Genomic DNA, 25,500 nt, shown 5'->3' on the forward strand with positions numbered 1-25,500 from the left:
AGGATCGTGTGGTGACTGTCTGTGCACCAGTCTCCCCACGTTAAACAAAGTCACGCACAGGCAATCCTCCATAAAGGGATACACCCCTACCAGGATGACCGTCATACTCGCTTCGAGTGACCGCCGATGATGATGACTCACAGAGTTGCATTGCAAAATCACACAGAATAAATTGTAATGTGTTTATTTTGTTTAGAGTTCAGATGGGATTTTTGATTTCATTTGCTGTGCGCAGAGGATGCGTGAGCAATGAGCAATTGCGCAGGCGTGCACCTTAGAGGTAATGTTGGGTGCTGGTTAGCGCCTTGCATGGCAGCTCCCGCCATCAGTGTGTGAATGTGTGTGTGAATGGGTAAATGTGGGAATAGTGTCAAAGCGCTTTGAGTACCTTGAAGGTAGAAAAGCTTTACAAGTATAATCCATTTACCATTTTTTTACATTCTTACAAACATAAATAAAGAAATACAACTGAGGAAGAAAAATAATTCAATCAACCATCAACAAAACTTAGTTTCTGATTCTTTATGCTGTTAACTATCTGTATAGCTGCACACACTGGAAAGGAGTAGCGAAGGCAGGATAATACATTTATTGACAGTGTTGAAAGCTGAAAACTTTGTAAAAAGGTAATTGCAGACTCTAAGGAATATAACCTGTGGACATAGGCCGTATAGGCAAATGCTAAGGGCGCCGTCCATCAGGGGGCGCCATGCCAGTGCCACAAATGTTGGAGGGAAAAAAAAAAAAAAAGTTGTTACTATTATTTCTAAATACAAAAAATAATCTCACGTTAATTAAAATGCAAAGTAAAGCCTATTTAATAGAAATATTATTTGTTACAACATTACGCCCCCCCTCCTCCCCCAGCACGGTGCGCCCCCTCCCTTCCCGTATCATGACTCTTTTTGGACGTCACCACATCAAAAAAATCAACACAAGATGTCAAAACGGCCAAAACTGTCAGGTGCCCAGGGAAGAAAAAAGAGAAAAGAAGAGGAGGTGAAACGAGAAAAGACAGAGGTAGCAGGTAGGTAACGTTAGCCTACATGAAATGATTTGTCTGTTACAGAATGTGATAGTAACCTGGCTTTTTAGCATTAAGCTAATGTTACATGAGTCGGCAATTGCTAATCAATAAATAGCTAGTTCTGTTTTAACGTCGGGTTAATATTGTGGAGGGGGCTAAATTGTTATGGAAAATAATAATGTAACGTTAGGTAATTACAGTACTCCCACCTTACATTCCTCAGGGACAGTTGTATTAGATCTTTTAAGCAGGTATTTTTTGTTTACATTGTTATTGCCTTCTGGTTAGCTAATGTTTGCCCTGCAGGTAATAGTCACTTTTCCACCCCTTTATATATTAGGTATAGTTGTAAGTAAAAAAAAAAAGGTCAAAGACAAAGCTATTCGGGTTCTTGTGAGTATATACACTTCACTGCCGATGTGGGGGGGGGGGGGCGCCGCCACCTAAAATCTTGCCTAGGGCGCCAGATTGATTAGGGCCGGGCCTGCCTGTGGAGGCACTTTCTAAAGAAACCGTCACATTTTGATGTCCGGCCCCTGAGCACTTGGACTGTTGAACCTGTGGCCCTCGTCATTATGTAGTTGAATAGCCCTGTTCTATACCAATAATTACTAAACTAGAAAAGCACTGGAAAAGCGTAAACCTGCGCCAAGGCATCCCTGATGTGCAGTACATGCAATTGGCCAACAGAGGTCAGCAAAAGGCCATCGATCAGATCTATTTCCTCTGCACAATAAACATTCAAACCTTATTTATTGTGTTTGTTTTTTTTAGCATTATTTTACATTCCAGGAAACAAACCCAAACAACAACGGCATAAACCTTGATTTACCTAAAATGCATGAATGGTTGCTTGTCTATGCTGTACGGTGACATAATTACTTCCAACAATAGGTGCTTTTGTGACAGGATGTAAATGTAGCTACTAGTAGAATACAGAGATTGTAAGTAGCAGTCACTGTTTTACTGTATTGACTTGTATTACTATGTCATTTTATATTGGCAACTTAAAAATGTTTATTGTTTATGGCAACAGTAAAATATTTAGCTAATGTGATTGTAATGGCAGCATTAATAAGAGCCATTGCATTATTGGAGGGCTCCAGCAGGGGGCGCATTGTGCTGGGAGCTATACTAGAGGACACCTGACTTCCTCCTGACTTCCGGTTCAGATTGCTGGACTCTCGTTGAAGCACCCCTTCGTGGTTGACCTGCACACACCTTGCCTAATTGGTAATGACCTCCTTTACAGACTGTACCCTGACATTCAATATCGCACAGAAGGAACCTTCCTGGTGTTACCTGACGGCTCAACCACCAAGCTGCGACACCACTACCAAAGCTCCTCCATGAGCTCCTACCACAGCCTGAAACACCAGAAATGGCTGACATCTCCAACTGCTCTATCAGTGAAAACCCTGGCTGACTGAGATGCTTCCGTGTGTACCGCCACCCGACTCGCCTCATGTTCATGCCAGGAGGCCTTTGACTCCTTTATATTTATATACAGGTAAAAGCCAGTAAATTAGAATATTTTGAAAAACTTGATTTATTTCAGAAATTGCATTCAAAAGGTGTAACTTGTACATTATATTTATTCATTGCACACAGACTGATGCATTCAAATGTTTATTTCATTTAATTTTGATGATTTGAAGTGGCAACAAATGAAAATCCAAAATTCCGTGTGTCACAAAATTAGAATATTACTTAAGGCTAATACAAAAAAGGGATTTTTAGAAATGTTGGCCAACTGAAAAGTATGAAAATGAAAAATATGAGCATGTACAATACTCAATACTTGGTTGGAGCTCCTTTTGCCTCAATTACTGCGTTAATGCGGCGTGGCATGGAGTCGATGAGTTTCTGGCACTGCTCAGGTGTTATGAGAGCCCAGGTTGCTCTGATAGTGGCCTTCAACTCTTCTGCGTTTTTGGGTCTGGCATTCTGCATCTTCCTTTTCACAATACCCCACAGATTTTCTATGGGGCTAAGGTCAGGGGAGTTGGCGGGCCAATTTAGAACAGAAATACCATGGTACGTAAACCAGGCACGGGTAGATTTTGCGCTGTGTGCAGGCGCCAAGTCCTGTTGGAACTTGAAATCTCCATCTCCATAGAGCAGGTCAGCAGCAGGAAGCATGAAGTGCTCTAAAACTTGCTGGTAGACGGCTGCGTTGACCCTGGATCTCAGGAAACAGAGTGGACCGACACCAGCAGATGACATGGCACCCAAAACCATCACCCAACCATGCAAATTTTGCATTTCCTTTGGAAATCGAGGTCCCAGAGTCTGGAGGAAGACAGGAGAGGCACAGGATCCACGTTGCCTGAAGTCTAGTGTAAAGTTTCCACCATCAGTGATGGTTTGGGGTGCCATGTCATCTGCTGGTGTCGGTCCACTCTGTTTCCTGACCAACCTGACTCGTGATAGTTGAGGGGCTTGCTGAACAACTTGCCCCAACTTCCCTCAACACCGTCCAGAACCGCATAGCCCTTGACCGTATCCTAGCCAAGGAAGAAGGTGTGTGTGCAATGTTTGGTGACCAATGCTGTACCTTCATTCCTAACAACACCGCCCCCGATGGCTCGGTCCAGAGGGCCCTGGAGGGCCTCCATGCCCTGTCTAAGGAACTTACTGAAGTTTCCGGTGTCTCTGACCCCTTCAAAGATTGGCTCCAAAGCACCTTTGGAAGGTGGTCTGACCTATTTAAGTCTGCCCTGATCTCCGTTGGAGTTTTCCTGGCCATCATAGCTTCATGCGGTTGCTTTATCGCCCCTTGTGCTAGGTCTTTATGCAACCGCATCATTGTTCGAGCTGTAGAAGGACAACCCCACCCTATTTCTGGGTTTGGGTCAAGCAAAGTGGTGACTTTCGAGAAATGCTAGTTTCCTTCCCTGAGGTGACGACATTGACATAGATTCCATCCGTTCATCTCCCATGTAACTATGCTTTTAATTTTTTACTAGCTTGCTCAAAGAGGGGCGTATTTTAGAAGTGTTGTACTAGTGATAAAGATCTTTTTAGAAGATCTGAAGGGGGAATTGTCGGAGGCAGATACCTCCGCCAATTTAAGTGTTACTTCTTTTATTTCATAGTCATATTTGAAAACAGCTCTTGTTTTTCCATTTGTTCTCTTTCTGTTTGTCTGCAAGTAAACTGTGTGTGTTAACCTTGAAGCTTTGGAATGTTAGAAAGAGCGATAATGGGCATTTGTTTTGGCTAGAGAGACATGACTGCCAGGGACTTAAGAGGGGAGAGGGTTTGGTCGTGGGGGGAGACCATCTTAGCGGCGCAATTGAATGTTCTATGCTGGACTGGTCTCAATGTATATCTGCAAAGCTTTGCAAATATATTCCAAAATACCTATTCTGTCTCTGGTGGTTTTTCAACTCAGCTTTAAGTGTCGTAAAGAGCTTGGGAGCGACTTGTGACTTGAATTCCCTGGGAGGAACAACTGGTCCGAAACGCAACAATAGCTAGAATTCACTAAAAGTCAAATATTTCTTATATATGTGTGTGTATATATATATATATATATATATATATATATATATATATATATATATATATATATATATATATATATATATATATATAAGAAAAATATATATATATATATGATATAAAATAAATACTTGAATTCCAGTGAATTCTAGCTATAAATATACGCCTCCCCCTTTAACCCCGCCCCCGGCCCCGCCCACCCCGACCCTGCTCACCTCAACCCCCCCTCCCCAAAATCTCCCAAATTTGGAGGTCTCAAAGTTGGCAAGTATGATGTTGATATGAAGGAGGGGGAGAGAGAGAGAGAGAAAGAGAGAGAGAAAGGGGGAGAGATTAGTATTTTGATATTGTTTTTTTTGACATTCAATCAATCAATGTTTATTTATATAGCCCTAAATCACAAGTGTCTCAAAGGGCTGCACAAGCCACAACGACATCCTCGGTACAAAGCCCACATAAGGGCAAGGAAAAACTCACCCCAGTGGGACGTCGATGTGAATGACTATGAGAAACCTTGGAGAGGACTGCATATGTGGGGGGGGGGGGGGGGGGGGTTACATTGTTATTTGTCAAATCGTGGTTATGTCCCTGCTTACTTACTTATTACTAATATCATTCGAGATAAACAAAACACCTGCAATGAACAAATGTGTCCACAAGATGGTGGTGTTTGACAAACATGAACTCAAACAAGCAAAGTGTGAGGTAACAATACTCAATGGTACTTTAAAATCTACCATGCACCCAGACTGTAATACATGAACCACACAAAGGGTGATTTACTGTCATTCAGATGTCTTTTCTCAGCACATCAAATCCCAGAAGAGCCCATAGATCTGGTTTGGACAGAAAGTTTGCCAACTTCTGTCTTTCACATTGTGCACTTCCAGCAGCTGCAGCCTGGATTCTTTCCACTCTTTTACAAGTATTAGTTTGAACAAAAAATATACCCAAGATAAAATCAGAATGAAGTGTAATTTCTTGTCTTTTGAAGAATCATAGTAGTATCAACTAGATACGCTCTTGTACTTGGTATCACTACAGTGGATGTCAGGTGTAGATCCACCCATGGCATTTGTTTACATTGTGACGCTGGTGAGCTATTGTATCCTCCATAGTTACCTGCCTGTGTAATTTGTGTGTAATTGCTGAGTCATCACTCACACAAAGGGTGATTTACTGTCATTCAGATGTCTTTTCTCAGCACATCAAATCCCAGAAGAGCCCATAGATCTGGTTTGGACAGAAAGTTTGCCAACTTCTGTCTTTCACATTGTGCACTGAGTCAGAGCTCTCAACAATGGCTGAGATGTGATGTCATCACAATCAAAATGCTTCCCACAAAAACACTGGATTTTTTTAATGTAGTTACATGAAGTTTATTTTTTGATATGATACCATTCAGAATCCTTTCAACAAAACCACTAAAACTTGATCTCAAGGTTCCTTTTAAATAGGACAAGAAAAGACTTGGCAAAAGTTGGTACTGAAAATGTCCCTTTGGCAAAACCAAAGTCAAGGTGAGGTTGGTGTCAATTTGCAGAAAAAACAAACAAAAGGATTGTTCGTAGGAGTATGCAGGTGCACTTTAATCAATAGGAAACATGTTTGAAAATACCAATTATTTCATTATTCAAACATTTTTACTTTTATAATCTCTGGAATCACTACACTACGTCTGTCTTCTTGGACTTGTCCCCACCTATCTGTGTTCCTTTGTGTGTAGAGACTCCAGTCATTACAGCCCACACTCACAGGATGTCCTCCACATGTTGGTTCCTAGAGCCAACACAGAACTTGGAAAGAAAGCATTCAGTTCTGCTGCTCCCTGGCCATGCAATGACACCCAGAAAGATCTGAGGCTACCAGAATTGATCACTTTGGAGGAGTTTAAGACCATTTTAAAAGATGGAGAAACCAGTTCTCTTGGGAAGTGTACTTGCTTTTAAATATAATTTTTACTTAATCGTTTTAAATAATTGTTGACCTGTTGTGGTATGACTGCTGTTGTTCTGTTGTATTGTCTTGTTGTAATTATTATTGTAACTTTGTTTGTGTTGCCCTCTTTGTCAGGTCGCTCTTGAAAAAGAGATTTTAATCTCAATGAGTCTTTAACTGCTTAAATAAAGGAAATTGATTGATTGATTGATTGACTACACACAGTATGTTTAATTTGCGGTCTTGTGCTTGTGCTGTCACGTGTTACTGACAGATTGTACATTGACATTGTACAGTAAGTGATGCTTTTTTATGTTTGTTGGTTCTCATGAAGTCTGCAGTGAGTAATAATCAGTGATGTTGAAGAAAAAGACGACCATCGTGATGTGTTTTTTAAATTAATGCGCTGCGTATGTTTATATTAAATGTTATGATAAATGCTTCTGTTTTCATGCATCATGTATATAAAATCCTATTGGAGGTGTTTGGATGTTTTTAAGGGCTTTATAGGCAAAATAGGGCGGATTGCCATTTCAAATTAATTGTAGTTGTGAAAAATATAGACTATTTTCAATAAAATGTGTTCTGTCAAACCACTAATGGTAATAAGTGGTGTTCTTATTATATGTTTTTGCTTTGAAAAATGTTACTGTGAAGAAGTATTAAAAAACAAAAAAAAGCTAAATTGCACAAAATTACAATTGTTGTTCATGGACAAAGTTGCCATTTCATATAATTAAGCAATGCACAAGTTCAGAATTGGTTGTGTGGAAAATAAGACACAAATACATATTTTCATGCAGATAGCTTCCTTTATTTAGTAGAAAGATGGTGTTTCAGTTTCAAATGTGTTCCACTAACATTCAACAAGTGAACAGCGTAGGAGAAAAACATAATAGATAGTCAACCCAGATACACAAAGACACCACAAAGTATAATATCTTCTCAGTACACTCGTTGTGATGAGTGAAAGACATTGTTGTAGAAGATATGATGATATGGTTTGATTAGTTATGGTGGTCACAGCACGCGTCTCTGATGCAAACGTATGGCTCTAGGCTGTCACAGGCCTCACCCTCCCATGATTCTAGAAAAAAAAAGTTTTCAGAGTGACATTACAGTTAATCTCAACTAAATTTGATTGACTGATTATACTTATACCGGTGGTGGCGTCAGCATCAATAACCACACAAACATCCGTAGGAAGTACTGATGGAAAGTCACTAAATCCGAAGGGTTTGCCATCAGTCCAAATAAAGGTTCCCGCCTGGAAGTCAAAGTCACATTTGAATGAGTCACTCCTGAAGAGAACAACTGCATGCAATTTTATTTACTGCTCTTTTGTCACAATATTTGACATCTTGATTGTGTTCAAAATATTATTAGCATCGTACAGTATCATTATGAAACACTCAACTCTACACCTCCTATTGTCACGTTTTTGCCCTGATTTAGTGTGGAGGATACATTTATTTGATAGGTGCCAATAAATTATTCGACTGACTACTAGACAATTTTGATATTGTTAAATGTTTCACATCAATGGCATCACTGAGTCCAATCCAGGCTGTATCTGCATCCCCATCATTAACCAGGTCTTGAACGACTGCATTTTTCACCGCACTGGTGATTGAGGCCAGATTCCCACCAAGAATGTTGCAGACACTCTAATGGTAGAAACAGAGTGAAAAAGTAGATTTGATTCATTCCATCGTATAGTTGTCATCTTTTGATAAATGAACAAACAGGTGGCTCAGCAGCCCCTGGTGTATAAATATATTATGACTACATTGTGAAATTCTTTCATACCTCTGCATCTAGAAACATCCTTTCGTCAGCTTGGAAGATGTAACAGTGATCATCCAACTGAGTCCATCCCTCGGGACAGCAAACTTCTGCAACATAATCATTATTTTCGGAATGAATAACATAAAATAAGTCATTGTTAATTGAAAAAACAGTCGTCATAGCTACCAACCTTTGCTAGGACGAGACCACTGTGTAGAAGGTAAGAACAGAGCATTTACAAATATGAAGACAGCAGACAATGAAAGAGGATAATACATGTTTATTAAAGTCAGCAGGTGAGATTTGGACTTACAGCTCCAGTCATCAGTCCACTGATCCCACAAAGGAGGAAAAACACGCGAAGAGAAAACGCCATCTGTGCAATGATAGACAAACTCTGTTATATTGAACATGCCATTAAATAGAGTTCGAAAAGTTGCATTTAAAGTTGTAGTGTGTTACCTTTAGAGTTTTCAGGGCTGTTGGATGCTGAACTAAGGGACAACTAAGAGCCATCCTTTTATTAGCTGGCTTGACGCAACCCTGGAATGATCTGTATGTTAATTATGGACTGGTGTCAGCAACAAGACACTACTGAATAAAAAATAGTCACAAGTTGATGTAAATAATTGGTTTAATTAGTCTATTAACTTGAGCTCAGTTTCACACCCAAACAAGAAACAAAGACACCATTGTTATCCTTGTCAAACCTTTTTTTTTGTATGTACAGGATGCTTCACCTTACGTGGAGCATACAATGTGGGACTATCTTGGTTGGAACTTTGCTTCAACATTGCATGGAAGTCAGTCACTGTTGTTCTCAGGATTGGCAGACCGGGGTGATGGTCTCCCTATTCATGAAGGTTGAAGGGTTTCTGTGGGAAAGTTAATTCCATACTGCTGGAGAAAACTTTAGGACCATTAGTCAAACCTCAGCTATAGGAGGTGCATTGAGGTCTGTGTCTTGGTAATGGAACACTGAACCAGCACTTCAACTAGGTCCCTCACTGTGTCCTGTGGGGAGTGCTCTGCTTGTATGGGGTATGTGGCTCGAGCATTCATACCCCATTCGCAGGAACCGAAGCAGAAGCCTGGTTCGCATTGTTAACATTAAATCGAGTCTGCTCGTCGTAAAAGTTGGCCTCCATCCAGACTGCCCTTTGTCACCGATTCTGTTCATACTTTTTATGGACATGATTTCTAAGGTTCTCATTCATCCAGGTAGTTTTAATCTCAGGGCGTTCAATCGTTCGCAACTGGACTCCTTGATTTGTCTTGGAAGACGTTTCGCCGCTCATCCGAGTAGGCTTCATCAATTCGTGCTCATAGACTTAGATTGGTCAGATCAAGTCCAATGGTTGGTGCCAAAACCCCAAATATTTAATCTTTCTAAGCATAGCCAAAGTGTTTAGGGTTTCAATCAATCAATCAATCAATCAATCAATCAAAGTTTACTTTAAATGTCTCAAAGGTCTGCACAAGCCACAACGACATCCTTGGCTCAGATCCCACTGGGAACAATGTAAACCCTGGAAGTTTTGAGGGGCAGAGGTTGGTGAATGGGTGCTACAGAGCTGTTTGCAGCTGTACATAAATATTTGGGAATGAGACCAAGAACTTTAAAATTTGAGGGCGTGGTTCTGAGCCTGAAAAGGGTGAATTGTACCCTTTAGGTTGGGTGTGAGGTCTTGCTCCAAGTAGAGGGGTCCAAGTAACTTGAGTTAGGGAAGGCTGGAGCGTGCGATCAACGGGGAAATCCTGGCAGTGTCTGCAGGAATGTCAATGCTGTGCCAGACAATTGTGGTGAAGAGGGAGCTGAGCTGGAAAGCAAAGCTTTGGATTTACCTCTCAGTCTTTGTTCCTACTCTCACTTCCTGTCACAAGCTTTGGGTAGTGACTAAAAGAGCAGTAACAAGCAGTTTTCTTCGTAGGGTGGCTGGGCTTACTCTGGCGCTTAGACATCCAGTAGAGCCGGTAGCTACTCATTTTTCATCAAGAGGGGGCCAGTTGATGCAGCTCCGTTATCTGGTCTGGATGCCTTCTGGACACCTCGCTGGCGACTTAGGACACATTGACTACGTTTTTGTGGGAAGCATTTTGATTGTGATGACATCACATCTCAGCCATTGTTGAGAGCTCTGACTCAGTGCACAATGTGAAAGACAGAAGTTGGCAAACTTTCTGACCAAACCAGATCTATGGGCTCTTCTCGGATTTGATGTGCTGAGAAAAGACATCTGAATGACAGTAAATCACCCTTTGTGTGAGTGATTACACAGCAATTACACACAAATTACACAGGCAGGTGAAGCATTTCATCAAAAGCTCCAAAACAAGCTGAAGACAACGTCTGTGGTTTAGGTCAGTCCAACACTGCATAGCTAGCACAAGCACCTTCATACCTAATGTCTGTATTTGGGAAAAAAAATCATATTTTTGTCTCCTTCACTGACACTTGTTTCTAGTCCACTTCCAGACTTTAATTGAGAATTGACAACTTGTTCTGGTTGTGGTGTTTTGATCGTATTTCAGGACAACAATCAGATGTCATCAGTCCACAATTTACTGTCTACAAGCAGGTTTTATAAGCCCATCTTCAAAAGACAAGCAAACACACTTGATTCCTTTCTGATTTAATCCTTGGTTTATTTTTTTGTTCAAACTGATACTTGTCAAAGTGTGGAAAGGATCCAGGCTGCACTGTGGCTTCGTGGTTAGCATGTCAGCACGAATCCCTGTTGGCTCCTTTAAGTAGAGTTTGCATGTTCTCCCCGTGCTTGCGTGGGTTTTTCTCCAGCTATTGCTTGTAATCCGTCACAGGACTTCTTCCCGGAAGTGAAAACCAGTGGTGGTCAACCAAGACAAGATGGCTGTTGTACAGCAAGCAGCTCGCGAACTATTTGTCGGTCACGTTCCCAGACATATCGAACTATTGTGCTCCAGACGCCATTCTACACAACAAAACAAAACTTGGAAAAGCACAAAGTCTACAACTTCATTGTGTGTGTCCGGGTGAAGGGATTTGGTAATAAGACTATTCCACATTGGTACATTTCAGTATATTGTTATATTGCTACAAACTCAGGACATTAGTTCTTGGAAACGGGTGGGCTTCGGAGACATTAATGTTACCTCAGTTTTATCTAAAGTTCAATCAAGGTTTGGTTTGATGCAGTGGGCGCATAGCACATCGCTCTGACTATCACTGGTGTGTCATGTGATCACTGCCTGTGCATAATGTGTGCTGCCTTCTGGAATTGGTAAAAACAATCACTGTGACTAATCATCCATTTATGGTAGAGCGATATTTTTCAAAAATTATTAATCACATGCGTTAACGCGTTAACAATGACAGCCCTAGTATGTATTTAGGTGGATATACATCGGGACCACGCCCCGATGCAAGATGGCGCCAGTATGTGCTTTGGCCTGCCGTCTCTCGCTGTCAGCTCTGTTCGTTTTTGTGTTTTTTGCGTCTATTTTCGTCTCTGTCAGCTCACTGCTTGTGTATGACCGCCAAACACTGTTGGATCTTTGCCCCTCTCCCACTGATATGATCAACTTCGACGTTGGTTTTTCGACGTCCCAGTCAGCTTTTTCACCTGGCCGGATTCCTGCCTTCCTTTCCCGCCCCCTGGCTCCTCTCCCCCGGCGGAAGCGTCTCCGGCGCCGCGGTAAACGTGGCGGCCAGCTGGTGAAAGTTAGGGCACTCCTGGCCCGGCTTCCCGTGGCTCCCCGAAGGAGGAATGGTGCGGTATCCGGTCTCCTCCTGCACCCACGCTCGCTCGATCCTATCGGCTCCTGGCTGGTTCCTATCGTTGGTTTGGAGGAAGAAGCTTGCCGTCGTCGCTCCTGCTGTCCCCGCCCCCGGAGGCGCGGGGTGGATCACCGCCACCTGCGGGCTGTGTATCGGGCCCCACCCGGATTAATTGCGGCCTTGGACGTGCTGGCCCCCGCCAGGTTCGGTCTTGTGAACGCAAGATCTTTGACAAACAAAACTTTTATCCTGAAGGATTTCTTCACTTCCCGCGGACTGGACTTCCTCTGTGTGACGGAGACATGGCTGAGAGCCGGTGAGTCCGCCCCTCTTAATGAACTTCTGCCTCCGGAGTGTTCCTACTTTAATTCCCCACGGCCGTCCGGTCGAAAAGGAGGAGGATTAGCAGTCGTTTTTAAAAATGACTTTAAATGCCGTCAGATCCGCCTACAATCCTCCTTTTCAAGCTTGGAACTGTGCATGTTTGAACTGGGTCTTTCTGATGTCGTCCTGTGTGCCGTCATCTATCGACCACCCAAGTACCACAAAGACTTTATAACTGACTTTTCTGAATTTCTGGCTGAAATCCTGCCCAAATATGATCGTGTCCTTATTGTGGGTGATTTTAATATTCACACCTGCTGTCCAGATGAGCCGCTTTCCAGGAGCTTCCTGAATATAATCGACTCATTTAACTTTGTACAGTCTGTGTGTGGTTCTACACATGAACGCGGGCATACACTCGATTTAGTGCTCTCGTATGGTTTGTGTGTTTTTAATTTGGACATTTGCGACGCTGTGTTCTCTGATCACATGCCGATCCTGTTTGATATTCCCACGCAGTGTCCAGTTAAATTGTGCGCACCGCCCCAACGCTCTCGCATGTTTAATTCTTCGTCTCCTGCTCGGTTCACCTCTATTTTTTCGACTCTTTGTGATGATAATTCTGCAGCATCTGTGTGTCTGAATACTGAAGAGTTGGTTTCTGGGTTCAACTCTATCTGTTTACAAACACTGGACACGATCGCGCCTTTCAAATGCCGCCGCGCTAAAGCTACGCCTCAGCCCTGGTTGAATGACGTCACTCGGGCTGCCAGGCGCGTATGTAGAAGAGCAGAGAGAAAATGGAAAAAAGACAGGCTGCATGTGTCCTTTGCCATTTTTAAAGAAAGCCTGTTTTCCTTTCAGATGACTGTAAAAGCAGAAATGAATATATATCTATCTCAGATGATATCTTCTAACTGTAACAACCCCAGAGTTCTGTTTAAAACTATTAACACTGTCATTGATGCTCCCAAATCTGCTGGTTTTGATGCTTCTTTTGAATTCTGTGAAAATTGTCTCCATTTTTTCACTGACAAAATTGTGTCAACTAGAGCCAGTCTATCTCAGCCTTCATATGACCCTTCTGTTCCCCTGCATTTCTCTTCTGTTTTCCATCAGTTTGAGCCGGTGTCCTTTTCTTTTTGAAGTGACACAGTTAGTCATATGAAGCCCTCTGGTTCTCCTGCAGATGCCCTCCCACCTCGCCTGTTTAAGGAGGTACTTGCTACTATTGGATCAAGTGTCCTTAACATTATCAATAGTAGCCTCTCTTCTGGAATAGTTCCAGTAGAGTTTAAACATGCAGTGGTACGACCTCTACTTAAAAAACCCGGCCTCGACCCCTCTCTCCTCTCTAACTTCAGACCTATCTCTAATCTTCCATTCATTTCCAAAATATTAGAGAAGGTTGTCTACAGTCAGTTGTTGCCCTTCTTAGAGGATAATGGTATCACTGAGCTGTTCCAGTCCGGTTTTAAAGCCCTCCACAGCACAGAGTCAGCGCTTCTAAAAGTTTTGAACGATATCCTCCTGTCCACTGATTCTGGTAAATATGTTGTCCTGGTGCTTTTAGATCTGTCTGCTGCGTTCCACACCGTCGACCACGCCACCTTAATCACTCGTCTTGAGAACTGTGTGGGCATTAAGGGCGCCGCCCTCAACTGGTTCCGGTCGTACCTAACCGACAGGAGTTTTTGTGTAAAAGTAGACAGTTTTATGTCGTCCACAGCTCCTTTACCACATGGGGTCCCCCAGGGCTCAATCCTTGCCCCAATTTTATTTGCGCTTTACCTTCTCCCCCTTGGTTCTATTTTTAGGAAGTACAGTATTGCATTTCATTTTTATGCCGATGATTGCCAGATTTATTTTCCCATGGCACAAAATAACACGGTTCAACGTCTTATTGACTGCCTGCACGACATCAAAGTCTGGCTTTCAGCTAACTTCCTGAGCCTAAATGAAGATAAAACAGAAGTTATGTTGTTCGGTCCAAGTCGCTCTCCCTCCCCCAACGTTGACCTCGGCACTCTGACCCCGTATCTCAGCGACTGTGTCACAAACCTGGGGGTAAAGTTTGACTCAGATTTTAAATTCGAAAAACAAATCAGCAGCGTCGTTCAAAAAAGTTTTTATCAATTACGCCAAATAGCGAAAGTGAAACCGCTTCTATCAAGACATGATCTTGAGAAATTAATCCACGCTTTTATCTCGACTCGTCTTGATTATTGTAATGCCCTGTATGTTGGCATTAGCCAGGCCTCCCTCGCCCGCCTGCAGCTCGTGCAGAACTCTGCTGCTCGTCTGCTAACACAGACCCGCAGACGTGAGCACATCACCCCTATTTTAGCGTACCTTCACTGGCTCCCTGTGCGTTACCGAATACATTTTAAACTCCTTTTATTTGTTTTTAAATGTCTAAACAACCTCGCGCCAACCTATCTCTCCGACCTCCTTCAGCCTTACTGCCCAACCCGATCCTTAAGATCAGCCGATCAGCTGCTGTTGACGGTCCCTGACACAAGGCTGAAGCTTAGAGGTGACAGAGCTTTCGCCGTTGCTGCTCCCAAGCTCTGGAACGACCTACCCCTGAGTGTTAGACAAGCCTCCTCTCTTCCTGTTTTTAAATCTCTCTTAAAAACATACTTTTATTCCATGGCTTTTAACACTGAGTGATATCCATCCTGCAATGGCGCCCCATAATACACCTGCTGTGATCCTGTTTTTATGTTTTTATGTTTTTATTAATTCTATTTTAATTTTTTTTTTTTTTTATCGTGTTCTGTTTGTGTTGTGTTGTGTTTGCTCGGTACTCGTTTTATCTTTTAACCTGCTCATTGTACAGCACTTTGGCTACCCCTGTGGTAAATTTAAATGTGCTCTATAAATAAAGTTGATTTGATTTGATTTGATATAGGCTTCTGCTTTGGTTCCTGCTCCAACGAATGCTAAAGTCACGTACCCCATACAAGCAGAGCACTCCCCACAGGACACAGTGAGGGACCTAGTTGAAGTGCTGGTTCAGTGTTCCATTACCAAGACACAGACCTCAATGCACCTCCTATAGCTGAGGTTTGACTAATGGTCCTAAAGTTTTCTCCAGCAGTATGGAATTAACTTTCCCACAGAAAAATCAAAGGCCTTTTTTGTAAAATCCACAAAACACATGTGGACCGCCTAAACAACCTCTGACGCAAGTGTAACGGGAGCCAGCCTTAGTGGCTGCGGCAGATATACGTTGGTAAACCTCACTCCCTGACTGCTTCGAATAGTGTTATCGCCGCTGGATTGGCAGATCAGACTTTTAGCCTAGTGGCTAGCAAACATTGCTCTCAACGTTGAGGCCACATTATGCCTGTGCGCTTTTATGCTGGAGTCTGATAAAGATCACATTTCACTTGCAGTGTAAACAGTCAGCTGGAAAAAATCAAATTTGGAAAAAATCTGATTTGGGCAACTTTGGCCTGCAGTGTAAACGTAGTCAATGTGTCCTAAGTCGCCAGGGAGGTGTCCAGAAGGCATCCAGACCAGATAACGGAGCTGGATCAACTCGCCCCCTCTTGATGAAAAATGAGTAGCTACCGGCTCTACTGGATGTCTAAGCGCCAGAGTAAGCCCAGCCACCCTACGAAGGAAACTGCTTGCTACTGCTCTTTTAGTCACCACCCAAAGCTTGTGACAGGAAGTGAGAGTAGGAACCAAGACTGACAGGTAAATCCAAAGCTTTGCATTCCAGCTCAGCTCCCTCTTCACCACAATTGTCTGGCACAGCATTGACATTCCTGCAGACACTGCCAGGATTTTCCCGTTGATCGCACGCTCCAGCCTTCCCTAACTCAAGTTACTTGGACCCCTCTACTTGGAGCAAGACCTCACACCCAACCTAAAGGGTACAATCCACCCTTTTCAGGCTCAGAACCACGCCCTCAAATTTTAAAGTGCTTGGTCTCATCCCCCAATATTTATGTACAGCTGCAAACAGCTCTGTAGCACCCATTCACCAGCCTCTGCCCCTCAAAACTTCCAGGGTTTACATTGTTCCCAGTGGGATCTAAGCCGAGGATGTCGTTGTGGCTTGTGCAGACCTTTGAGACATTTAAAGTAAACTTCGATTGATTGATTGATTGATTGAAACCCTAAACACTTTGGCTATGCTTAGAAAGATTAAATATTTGGGGTTTTGGCACCAACCGTTGGACTTGATCTGACCAATCTAAGTCTATGAGCACGAACTGATGAAGCCTACTCGGATGAGCGGCGAAACGTCTCCCAAGACAAATCAAGGAGTCCAGTTGCGAACGATTGAACGCCCTGAGATTAAAACTACCTGGATGAATGAGAACCTTAGAAATCATGTCCATAAAAAGTATGAACAGAATCGGTGACAAAGGGCAGTCTGGATGGAGGCCAACTTTTACGACGAGCAGACTCGACTTAATGTTAACAATGCGAAACAGGCTTCTGCTTCGGTTCCTGCGAATGGGGTATGAATGCTCGAGCCACATACCCCATACAAGCAGAGCACTCCCCACAGGGCACAGTGAGGGACCTAGTTGAAGTGCTGGTTCAGTGTTCCATTACCAAGACACAGACCTCAATGCACCTCCTATAGCTGAGGTTTGACTAATGGTCCTAAAGTTTTCTCCAGCAGTCTGGAATTAACTTTCCCACAGAAACCCTTCAACCTTCATGAATAGGGAGACCATCACCCCGGTCTGCCAATCCTGAGAACAACAGTGACTGACTTCCATGCAATGTGGAAGCAAAGTTCCAACCAAGATAGTCCCACATTGTATGCTCCACGTAAGGTGAAGCATCCTGTACATCCAAAAAAACAAGTTTGACAAGGAAAACAATGGTGTCTTTGTTTCATTGTTTGGGTGTGAAATTGAGCTCAAGTTAATAGACTAATTAAACCAATTATTTACGTCAACTTGTGACTATTTTTTATTCAGTAGTTCCTTGTTGCAGACATCAGTCCATAATTAACATACAGATCATTCCAGGGTTGCGTCAAGCCAGCAAATAAAAGGATGGCTCTTAGTTGTCCCTTAGTTCAGCATCCAACAGCCCTGAAAACTCTAAAGGTAACACACTACAACTTTAAATGCGACTTTTCGAACTCTATTTAATGGCATGTTCAATATAACAGAGTTTGTCTATCATTGCACAGATGGCGTTTTCTCTTCGCGTGTTTTTCCTCCTTTGTGGGATCAGTGGACTGATGACTGGAGCTGTAAGTCCAAATCTCACCTGCTGACTTCAATAAACATGTATTATCCTCTTTCATTGTCTGCTGTCTTCATATTTGTAAATGCTCTGTTCTTACCTTCTACACAGTGGTCTCGTCCTAGCAAAGGTTGGTAGCTATGACGACTTTTTTTTCAATTAACAATGACTTATTTTATGTTATTCATTGCGAAAATAATGATTATGTTGCAGAAGTTTGCTGTCCCGAGGGATGGACTCAGTTGGATGATCACTGTTACATCTTCCAAGCTGACGAAAGGATGTTTCTAGATGCAGAGGTATGAAAGAATTTCACAATGTAGTCATAATATATTTATACACCAGGGGCTGCTGAGCCACCTGTTTGTTCATTTATCAAAAGATGACAACTATACGATGGAATGAATCAAATCTACTTTTTCACTCTGTTTCTACCATTAGAGTGTCTGCAACATTCTTGGTGGGAATCTGGCCTCAATCACCAGTGCGGTGAAAAATGCAGTCGTTCAAGACCTGGTTAATGATGGGGATGCAGATACAGCCTGGATTGGACTCAGTGATGCCATTGATGTGAAATATTTAACAATATCAAAGTTGTCTAGTAGTCAGTCTAATCATTTATTGGCACCTATCAAATAAATGTATCCTCCACACTAAATCAGGGCAAAAACGTGACAATAGGAGGTGTAGAGTTGAGTGTTTCATAATGATACTGTACGATGCTAATAATATTTTGAACACAATCAAGATGTCAATTATTGTGACAAAAGAGCAGTAAATAAAATTGCATGCAGTTGTTCTCTTCAGGAGTGACTCATTCAAATGTGACTTTGACTTCCAGGCGGGAACCTTTATTTGGACTGATGGCAAACCCTTCGGATTTAGTGACTTTCCATCAGCACTTCCTACGGATGTTTGTGTGGTTATTGATGCTGACGCCACCACCGGTATAAGTATAATCAGTCAATCAAATTTAGTTGAGATTAACTGTAATGTCACTCTGAAAACTTTTCTTTTCTAGAATCATGGGAGGGTGAGGCCTGTGACAGCCTAGAGCCATACGTTTGCATCAGAGACGCGTGCTGTGACCACCATAACTAATCAAACCATATCATCATATCTTCTACAACAATGTCTTTCACTCATCACAACGAGTGTACTGAGAAGATATTATACTTTGTGGTGTCTTTGTGTATCTGGGTTGACTATCTATTATGTTTTTCTCCTACGCTGTTCACTTGTTGAATGTTAGTGGAACACATTTGAAACTGAAACACCATCTTTCTACTAAATAAAGGAAGCTATCTGCATGAAAATATGTATTTGTGTCTTATTTTCCACACAACCAATTCTGAACTTGTGCATTGCTTAATTATATGAAATGGCAACTTTGTCCATGAACAACAATTGTAATTTTGTGCAATTTAGCTTTTTTTGTTTTTAAATACTTCTTCACAGTAACATTTTTCAAAGCAAAAACATATAATAAGAACACCACTTATTACCATTAGTGGTTTGACAGAACACATTTTATTGAAAATAGTCTATATTTTTCACAACTACAATTAATTTGAAATGGCAATCCGCCCTATTTTGCCAATAAAGCCCTTGAAAACATCCAAACACCTCCAATAGGATTTTATATACATGATGATGCATGAAAACAGAAGCATTTATCATAACTTTTAATATAAACATACGCAGCGCATTAATTTAAAAAACGTATCACGATGGTCGTCTTTTTCTTCAACATCACTGATTATTACTCACTGCAGACTTCATGAGAACCAACAAGCATAGAAAAGCATCACTTACTGTACAATGTCAATGTACAATCCGTCAGTAACACGTGACAGCACAAGCATAAGACCGCAAATTAAACATACTGTGTGTAGTCAATCAATCAATCAATCAATTTCCTTTATTTAAGCAGGTAAAGACTCATTGAGATTAAAATCTCTTTTTCAAGAGCGACCTGACAAAGAGGGCAACACAAACAAAGTTACAATAATAATTACAACAAGACAATACAACAGAACAACAGCAGTCATACCACAACAGGTCAAAAATAATTTAAAACGATTAAGTAAAAATTATATTCAAAAGCAAGTACATTTCCCAAGAGAACTGGTTTCTCCATCTTTTAAAATGGTCTTAAACTCCTCCAAAGTGATCAATTCTGGTAGCCTCAGATCTTTCTGGGTGTCATTGCATGGCCAGGGAGCAGCAGAACTGAATGCTTTCTTTCCAAGTTCTGTGTTGGCTCTAGGAACCAACATGTGGAGGACATCCTGTGAGTGTGGGCTGTAATGACTGGAGTCTCTACACACAAAGGAACACAGATAGGTGGGGACAAGTCCAAGAAGACAGACGTAGTGTAGTGATTCCAGAGATTATAAAAGTAAAAATGTTTGAATACTGAAATAATTGATATTTTCAAACATGTTTCCTATTGATTAAAGTGCACCTGCATACTCCTACGAACAATCCTTTTGTTTGTTTTTTCTGCAAATTGACACCAACCTCATCTTGACTTTGGTTTTGCCAAAGGGACATTTTCAGTACCAACTTTTGTGTTAAGTCTTTTCTTGTCCTATTTAAAAGGAACCTTGAGATCAAGTTTTAGTGGTTTTGTTGAAAGGATTCTGAATGGTATCATATCAAAAAATAAACTTCATGTAACTACCTTAAAAAAATCCAGTGTTTTTGTGGGAAGCATTTTGATTGTGATGGCATCACATCTCAGCCATTGTTGAGAGCTCTGACTCAGTGCACAATGTGAAAGACAGAAGTTGGCAAACTTTCTGACCAAACCAGATCTATGGGCTCTTCTCGGATTTGATGTGCTGAGAAAAGACATCTGAATGACAGTAAATCACCCTTTGTGTGAGTGATTACTCAGCAATTACACACAAATTACACAGGCAGGTGAAGCATTTCATCAAAAGCTCCAAAACAAGCTGAAGACAACGTCTGTGGTTTAGGTCAGTCCAACACTGCATAGCTAGCACAAGCACCTTCATATCTAATGTCTGTATTTGGGAAAAAAAATCATATTTTTGTCTCCTTCACTGACACTTGTTTCTAGTCCACTTCCAGACTTTAATTGAGAATTGACAACTTGTTCTGGTTGTGGTGTTTTGATCGTATTTCATGACAACAATCAGATGTCATCAGTCCACAATTTACTGTCTACAAGCAGGTTTTATAAGCCCATCTTCAAAAGACAAGCAAACACACTTGATTCCTTTCTAATTTAATCCTTGGTTTATTTTTTTGTTCAAACTGATACTTGTCAAAGTGTGGAAAGGATCCAGGCTGCACTGTGACTTTGTGGTTAGCATGTCAGCACGAATCCCTGTTGGCTCCTTTAAGTAGAGTTTGCATGTTCTCCCCGTGCTTGCGTGGGTTTTTCTCCAGCTATTGCTTGTATTCCGTCACAGGACTTCTTCCCGGAAGTGAAAACCACTGGTGGTCAACCAAGACAAGATGGCTGTTGTACAGCAAGCAGCTCGCGAACTATCTGTCGGTCACGTTCCCAGACATATCGAACTATTGTGCTCCAGACGCCATTCTACACAACAAAACAAAACTTGGAAAAGCACAAAGTCTACAACTTCATTGTGTGTGTCCGGGTCAAGGGATTTGGTAATAAGACTATTCCACATTGGTACATTTCAGTATATTGTTATATTGCTACAAACTCAGGACATTAGTTCTTGGAAACGGGTGGGCTTCGGGGACATTAATGTTACCTCAGTTTTATCTAAAGTTCAATCAAGGTTTGGTTTGATGCAGTGGGCGCATAGCACATCGCTCTGACTATCACTGGTGTGTCATGTGATCACTGCCTGTGCATAATGTGTGCTGCCTTCTGGAATTGGTAAAAACAATCACTGTGACTAATCATCCATTTATGGTAGAGCAATATTTTTCAGAAATTCTTAATCACATCCGTTAACGCGTTAATAATGACAGCCCTAGTATGTATTTAGGTGGATATAGGCTTCTGCTTCGGTTCCTGCTCCAACGAATGCTCGAGCCACGTTCCCCATACAAGCAGAGCACTCCCCACAGGACACAGTGAGGGACCTAGTTGAAGTGCTGGTTCAGTGTTCCATTACCAAGACACAGACCTCAATGCACCTCCTATAGCTGAGGGTTGACTAATGGTCCTAAAGTTTTCTCCAGCAGTATGGAATTAACTTTCCCACAGAAAAATCAAAGGCCTTTTTTGTAAAATCCACAAAACACATGTGGATCTCCTAAACAAACTCTGACGCAAGTGTAACGGGAGCCAGCCTTAGTGGCTGCGGCAGATATACGTTGGTAAACCTCACTCCCTGACTGCTTCGAATAGTGTTATCGCCGCTGGATTGGCAGATCAGGCTTTTAGCCTAGTGGCTAGCAAACATTGCTCTCAATGTTGAGGCCACATTAGGCCTGTGCGCTTTTATGCTGGAGTCTGATAAAGATCACATTTCACTTGCGGTGTAAACAGTCAGCTGGAAAAAATCAAATTTGGAAAAAATCTGATTTGGGCAACTTTGGCCTGCAGTGTAAACGTAGTCAATGTGTCCTAAATCGCCAGCGAGGTGTCCAGAAGGCATCCAGACCAGATAACGGAGCTGCATCAACTGGCCCCCTCTTGATGAAAAATGAGTAGCTATCGGCTCTATTGGATGTCTAAGCGCCAGAGTAAGCCCAGCCACCCTACGAAGAAAACTGCTTGTTACTGCTCTTTTAGTCACTACCCAAAGCTTGTGACAGGAAGTGAGAGTAGGAACCAAGACTGACAGGTAAATCCAAAGCTTTGCTTTCCAGCTCAGCTCCCTCTTCACCACAATTGTCTGGTACAGCATTGACATTCCTGCAGACACTGCCAGGATTTCCCCGTTGATCGCACGCTCCAGCCTTCCCTAACTCAAGTTACTTGGACCCCTCTACTTGGAGCAAGACCTCACACCCAACCTAAAGGGTACAATTCACCCTTTTCAGGCTCAGAACCACGCCCTCAAATTTTAAAGTTCTTGGTCTCATCCCCAAATATTTATGTACAGCTGCAAACAGCTCTGTAGCACCCATTCACCAACCTCTGCCCCTCAAAACTTCCAGGGTTTACATTGTTCCCAGTGGGATCTGAGCCGAGGATGTCGTCGTGGCTTGTGCGGACCTTTTAGACATTTAAAGTAAACTTTGATTGATTGATTGATTGATTGAAACCCTAAACACTTTGGCTATGCTTAGAAAGATTAAATATTTGGGGTTTTGGCACCAACCGTTGGACTTGATCTGACCAATCTAAGTCTATGAGCACGAACTGATGAAGCCTACTCGGATGAGCGGCGAAACGTCTTCCAAGACAAATCAAGGAGTCCAGTTGCGAACGATTGAACGCCCTGAGATTAAAACTACCTGGATGAATGAGAACCTTAGAAATCATGTCCATAAAAAGTATGAACAGAATCGGTGACAAAGGGCAGTCTGGGTGGAGGCCAACTTTTACGACGAGCAGACTCGACTTAATGTTAACAATGCGAACCAGGCTTCTGCTTCGGTTCCTGCGAATGGGGTATGAATGCTCGAGCCACATACCCCATACAAGCAGAGCACTCCCCACAGGGCACAGTGAGGGACCTAGTTGAAGTGCTGGTTCAGTGTTCCATTACCAAGACACAGACCTCAATGCACCTCCTATAGCTGAGGTTTGACTAATGGTCCTAAAATATTCTCCAGCAGTCTGGAATTAACTTTCCCACAGAAACCCTTCAACCTTCATGAATAGGGAGACCATCACCCCGGTCTGCCAATCCTGAGAACGTCTGTGACTGACTTCCATGCAATGTTGAAGCAAAGTTCCAACCAAGATAGTCCCACATTGTATGCTCCACGTAAGGTGAAGCATCCTGTACATACAAAAAAAAAAGTTTGACAAGGATAACAATGGTGTCTTTGTTTCATTGTTTGGGTGTAAATTGAGCTCAAGTTGATAGACTAATTAAACCAATTATTTACGTCAACTTGTGACTATTTTTTATTCAGTAGTTCCTTGTTGCAGTCCATAATTAACATACAGATCATTCCAGGGTTGCGTCAAGCCAGCTAATAAAAGGATGGCTCTTAGTTGTCCCTTAGTTCAGCATCCAACAGCCCTGAAAACTCTAAAGGTAACACACTACAACTTTAAATGCGACTTTTCGAACTCTATTTAATGGCATGTTCAATATAACAGAGTTTGTCTATCATTGCACAGATGGCGTTTTCTCTTCGCGTGTTTTTCCTCCTTTGTGGGATCAGTGGACTGATGACTGGAGCTGTAAGTCCAAATCTCACCTGCTGACTTCAATAAACATGTATTATCCTCTTTCATTGTCTGCTGTCTTCATATTTGTAAATGCTCTGTTCTTACCTTCTACACAGTGGTCTCGTCCTAGCAAAGGTTGGTAGCTATAATGACTTTTTTTTCAATTAACAATGACTTATTTTATGTTATTCATTGCGAAAATAATGATTATGTTGCAGAAGTTTGCTGTCCCAAGGGATGGACTCAGTTGGATGATCACTGTTACATCTTCCAAGCTGACGAAAGGATGTTTCTAGATGCAGAGGTATGAAAGAATTTCACAATGTAGTCATAATATATTTATACACCAGGGGCTGCTGTTTGTTTGTTCATTTATCAAAAGATGACAACTATACGATGGAATGAATCAAATCTACTTTTTCACTCTGTTTCTACCATTAGAGTGTCTGCAACATTCTTGGTGGGAATCTGGCCTCAATCACCAGTGCGGTGAAAAATGCAGTCGTTCAAGACCTGGTTAATGATGGGGATGCAGATACAGCCTGGATTGGACTCAGTGATGCCATTGAGGTGAAACATTTAACAATATCAAAGTTGTCTAGTAGTCAGTCGAATCATTTATTGGCACCTATCAAATAAATGTATCCTCCACACTAAATCAAGGCAAAAACGTGACAATAGGAGGTGTAGAGTTGAGTGTTTCATAATGATACTGTACGATGCTAATAATATTTTGAACACAATCAAGATGTCAAATATTGTGACAAAAGAGCAGTAAATAAAATTGCATGCAGTTGTTCTCTTCAGGAGTGACTCATTCAAATGTGACTTTGACTTCCAGGCGGGAACCTTTCTTTGGACTGATGGCAAACCCTTCGAATTTAGTGACTTTCCATCAGTACTTCCTACGGATGTTTGTGTGGTTATTGATGCTGACGCCACCACCGGTATAAGTATAATCAGTCAATCAAATTTAGTTGAGATTAACTGTAATGTCACTCTGAAAACTTTTCTTTTCTAGAATCATGGGAGGGTGAGGCCTGTGACAGCCTAGAGCCATACGTTTGCATCAGAGACGCGTGCTGTGACCACCATAACTAATCAAACCATATCATCATATCTTCTACAACAATGTCTTTCACTCATCACAACAAGTGTACTGAGAAGATATTATACTTTGTGGTGTCTTTGTGTATCTGGGTTGACTATCAAATATGTTTTTCTCCTACGCTGTTCACTTGTTGAATGTTAGTGGAACACATTTGAAACTGAAACACCATCTTTCTACTAAATAAAGGAAGCTATCTGCATGAAAATATGTATTTGTGTCTTATTTTCCACACAACCAATTCTGAACTTGTGCATTGCTTAATTATATGAAATGGCAACTTTGTCCATGAACAACAATTGTAATTTTGTGCAATTTAGCTTTTTTTGTTTTTTAATACTTCTTCACAGTAATATTTTTCAAAGCAAAAACATATAATAAGAACACCACTGGCCAGCTTATTACCATCAGTGGTTTGACAGAACACATTTTATTGAAAATAGTCTATATTTTTCACAACTACAATTAATTTGAAATGGCAATCCGCCCTATTTTGCCTATAAAGCCCTTAAAAACATCCA

At 41.8% G+C, this 25,500-nt stretch overlaps 3 protein-coding genes across 3 annotated transcripts; 2 read left to right on the forward strand and 1 right to left on the reverse strand.

The window, feature by feature from the left end:
- Positions 1-7,264: 7,264 nt before the first annotated feature.
- LOC133614579 (type-2 ice-structuring protein-like) lies at positions 7,265-8,798 on the reverse strand. The gene is made up of 7 exons (XM_061972659.2): positions 8,723-8,798; positions 8,574-8,636; positions 8,451-8,469; positions 8,282-8,367; positions 8,011-8,139; positions 7,634-7,739; positions 7,265-7,559 (listed from the first exon to the last, which is right to left on the reverse strand). The coding sequence occupies exons 1-7, from the start codon at positions 8,774-8,776 to the stop codon at positions 7,480-7,482; spliced, it is 537 nt and encodes a 178-aa protein (XP_061828643.1). The 5' UTR covers positions 8,777-8,798; the 3' UTR covers positions 7,265-7,479.
- An 8,549-nt stretch (positions 8,799-17,347) lies between these two features.
- LOC133614587 (type-2 ice-structuring protein-like) lies at positions 17,348-18,883 on the forward strand. Its single transcript, XM_061972672.1, has 7 exons — positions 17,348-17,425; positions 17,512-17,574; positions 17,679-17,697; positions 17,781-17,866; positions 18,009-18,137; positions 18,409-18,514; positions 18,589-18,883. The coding sequence occupies exons 1-7, from the start codon at positions 17,372-17,374 to the stop codon at positions 18,666-18,668; spliced, it is 537 nt and encodes a 178-aa protein (XP_061828656.1). The 5' UTR covers positions 17,348-17,371; the 3' UTR covers positions 18,669-18,883.
- A 4,775-nt stretch (positions 18,884-23,658) lies between these two features.
- Positions 23,659-25,187, forward strand: LOC133614594 (type-2 ice-structuring protein-like). The gene is made up of 7 exons (XM_061972686.2): positions 23,659-23,734; positions 23,821-23,883; positions 23,988-24,006; positions 24,090-24,175; positions 24,313-24,441; positions 24,713-24,818; positions 24,893-25,187. The coding sequence occupies exons 1-7, from the start codon at positions 23,681-23,683 to the stop codon at positions 24,970-24,972; spliced, it is 537 nt and encodes a 178-aa protein (XP_061828670.1). The 5' UTR covers positions 23,659-23,680; the 3' UTR covers positions 24,973-25,187.
- Positions 25,188-25,500: the final 313 nt, after the last annotated feature.

Source organism: Nerophis lumbriciformis, linkage group LG01 (genome assembly GCF_033978685.3).
Source record: "Nerophis lumbriciformis linkage group LG01, RoL_Nlum_v2.1, whole genome shotgun sequence".
Lineage (NCBI taxonomy): Eukaryota > Metazoa > Chordata > Actinopteri > Syngnathiformes > Syngnathidae > Nerophis > Nerophis lumbriciformis.

Bases quoted from the DNA above. Each gene is read 5' to 3' on its own strand.
- LOC133614587 (XM_061972672.1), top strand. From the start codon at position 17,372: ATGGCTCTTAGTTGTCCCTTAGTTCAGCATCCAACAGCCCTGAAAACT. The intron at 17,867-18,008 runs GTATGAAAGAAT...TTCTACCATTAG, and splicing joins GGATGTTTCTAGATGCAGAG to AGTGTCTGCAACATTCTTGG. The intron at 18,515-18,588 runs GTATAAGTATAA...TTTCTTTTCTAG, and splicing joins TGATGCTGACGCCACCACCG to AATCATGGGAGGGTGAGGCC.
- LOC133614594 (XM_061972686.2), top strand. From the start codon at position 23,681: ATGGCTCTTAGTTGTCCCTTAGTTCAGCATCCAACAGCCCTGAAAACT. The intron at 24,442-24,712 runs GTGAAACATTTA...TTTGACTTCCAG, and splicing joins GACTCAGTGATGCCATTGAG to GCGGGAACCTTTCTTTGGAC. The intron at 24,819-24,892 runs GTATAAGTATAA...TTTCTTTTCTAG, and splicing joins TGATGCTGACGCCACCACCG to AATCATGGGAGGGTGAGGCC.
- LOC133614579 (XM_061972659.2), bottom strand. From the start codon at position 8,776: ATGGCTCTTAGTTGTCCCTTAGTTCAGCATCCAACAGCCCTGAAAACT. The intron at 8,637-8,722 runs GTAACACACTAC...ATCATTGCACAG, and splicing joins CAGCCCTGAAAACTCTAAAG to ATGGCGTTTTCTCTTCGCGT. The intron at 7,740-8,010 runs GTGAAACATTTA...TTTGACTTCCAG, and splicing joins GACTCAGTGATGCCATTGAT to GCGGGAACCTTTATTTGGAC.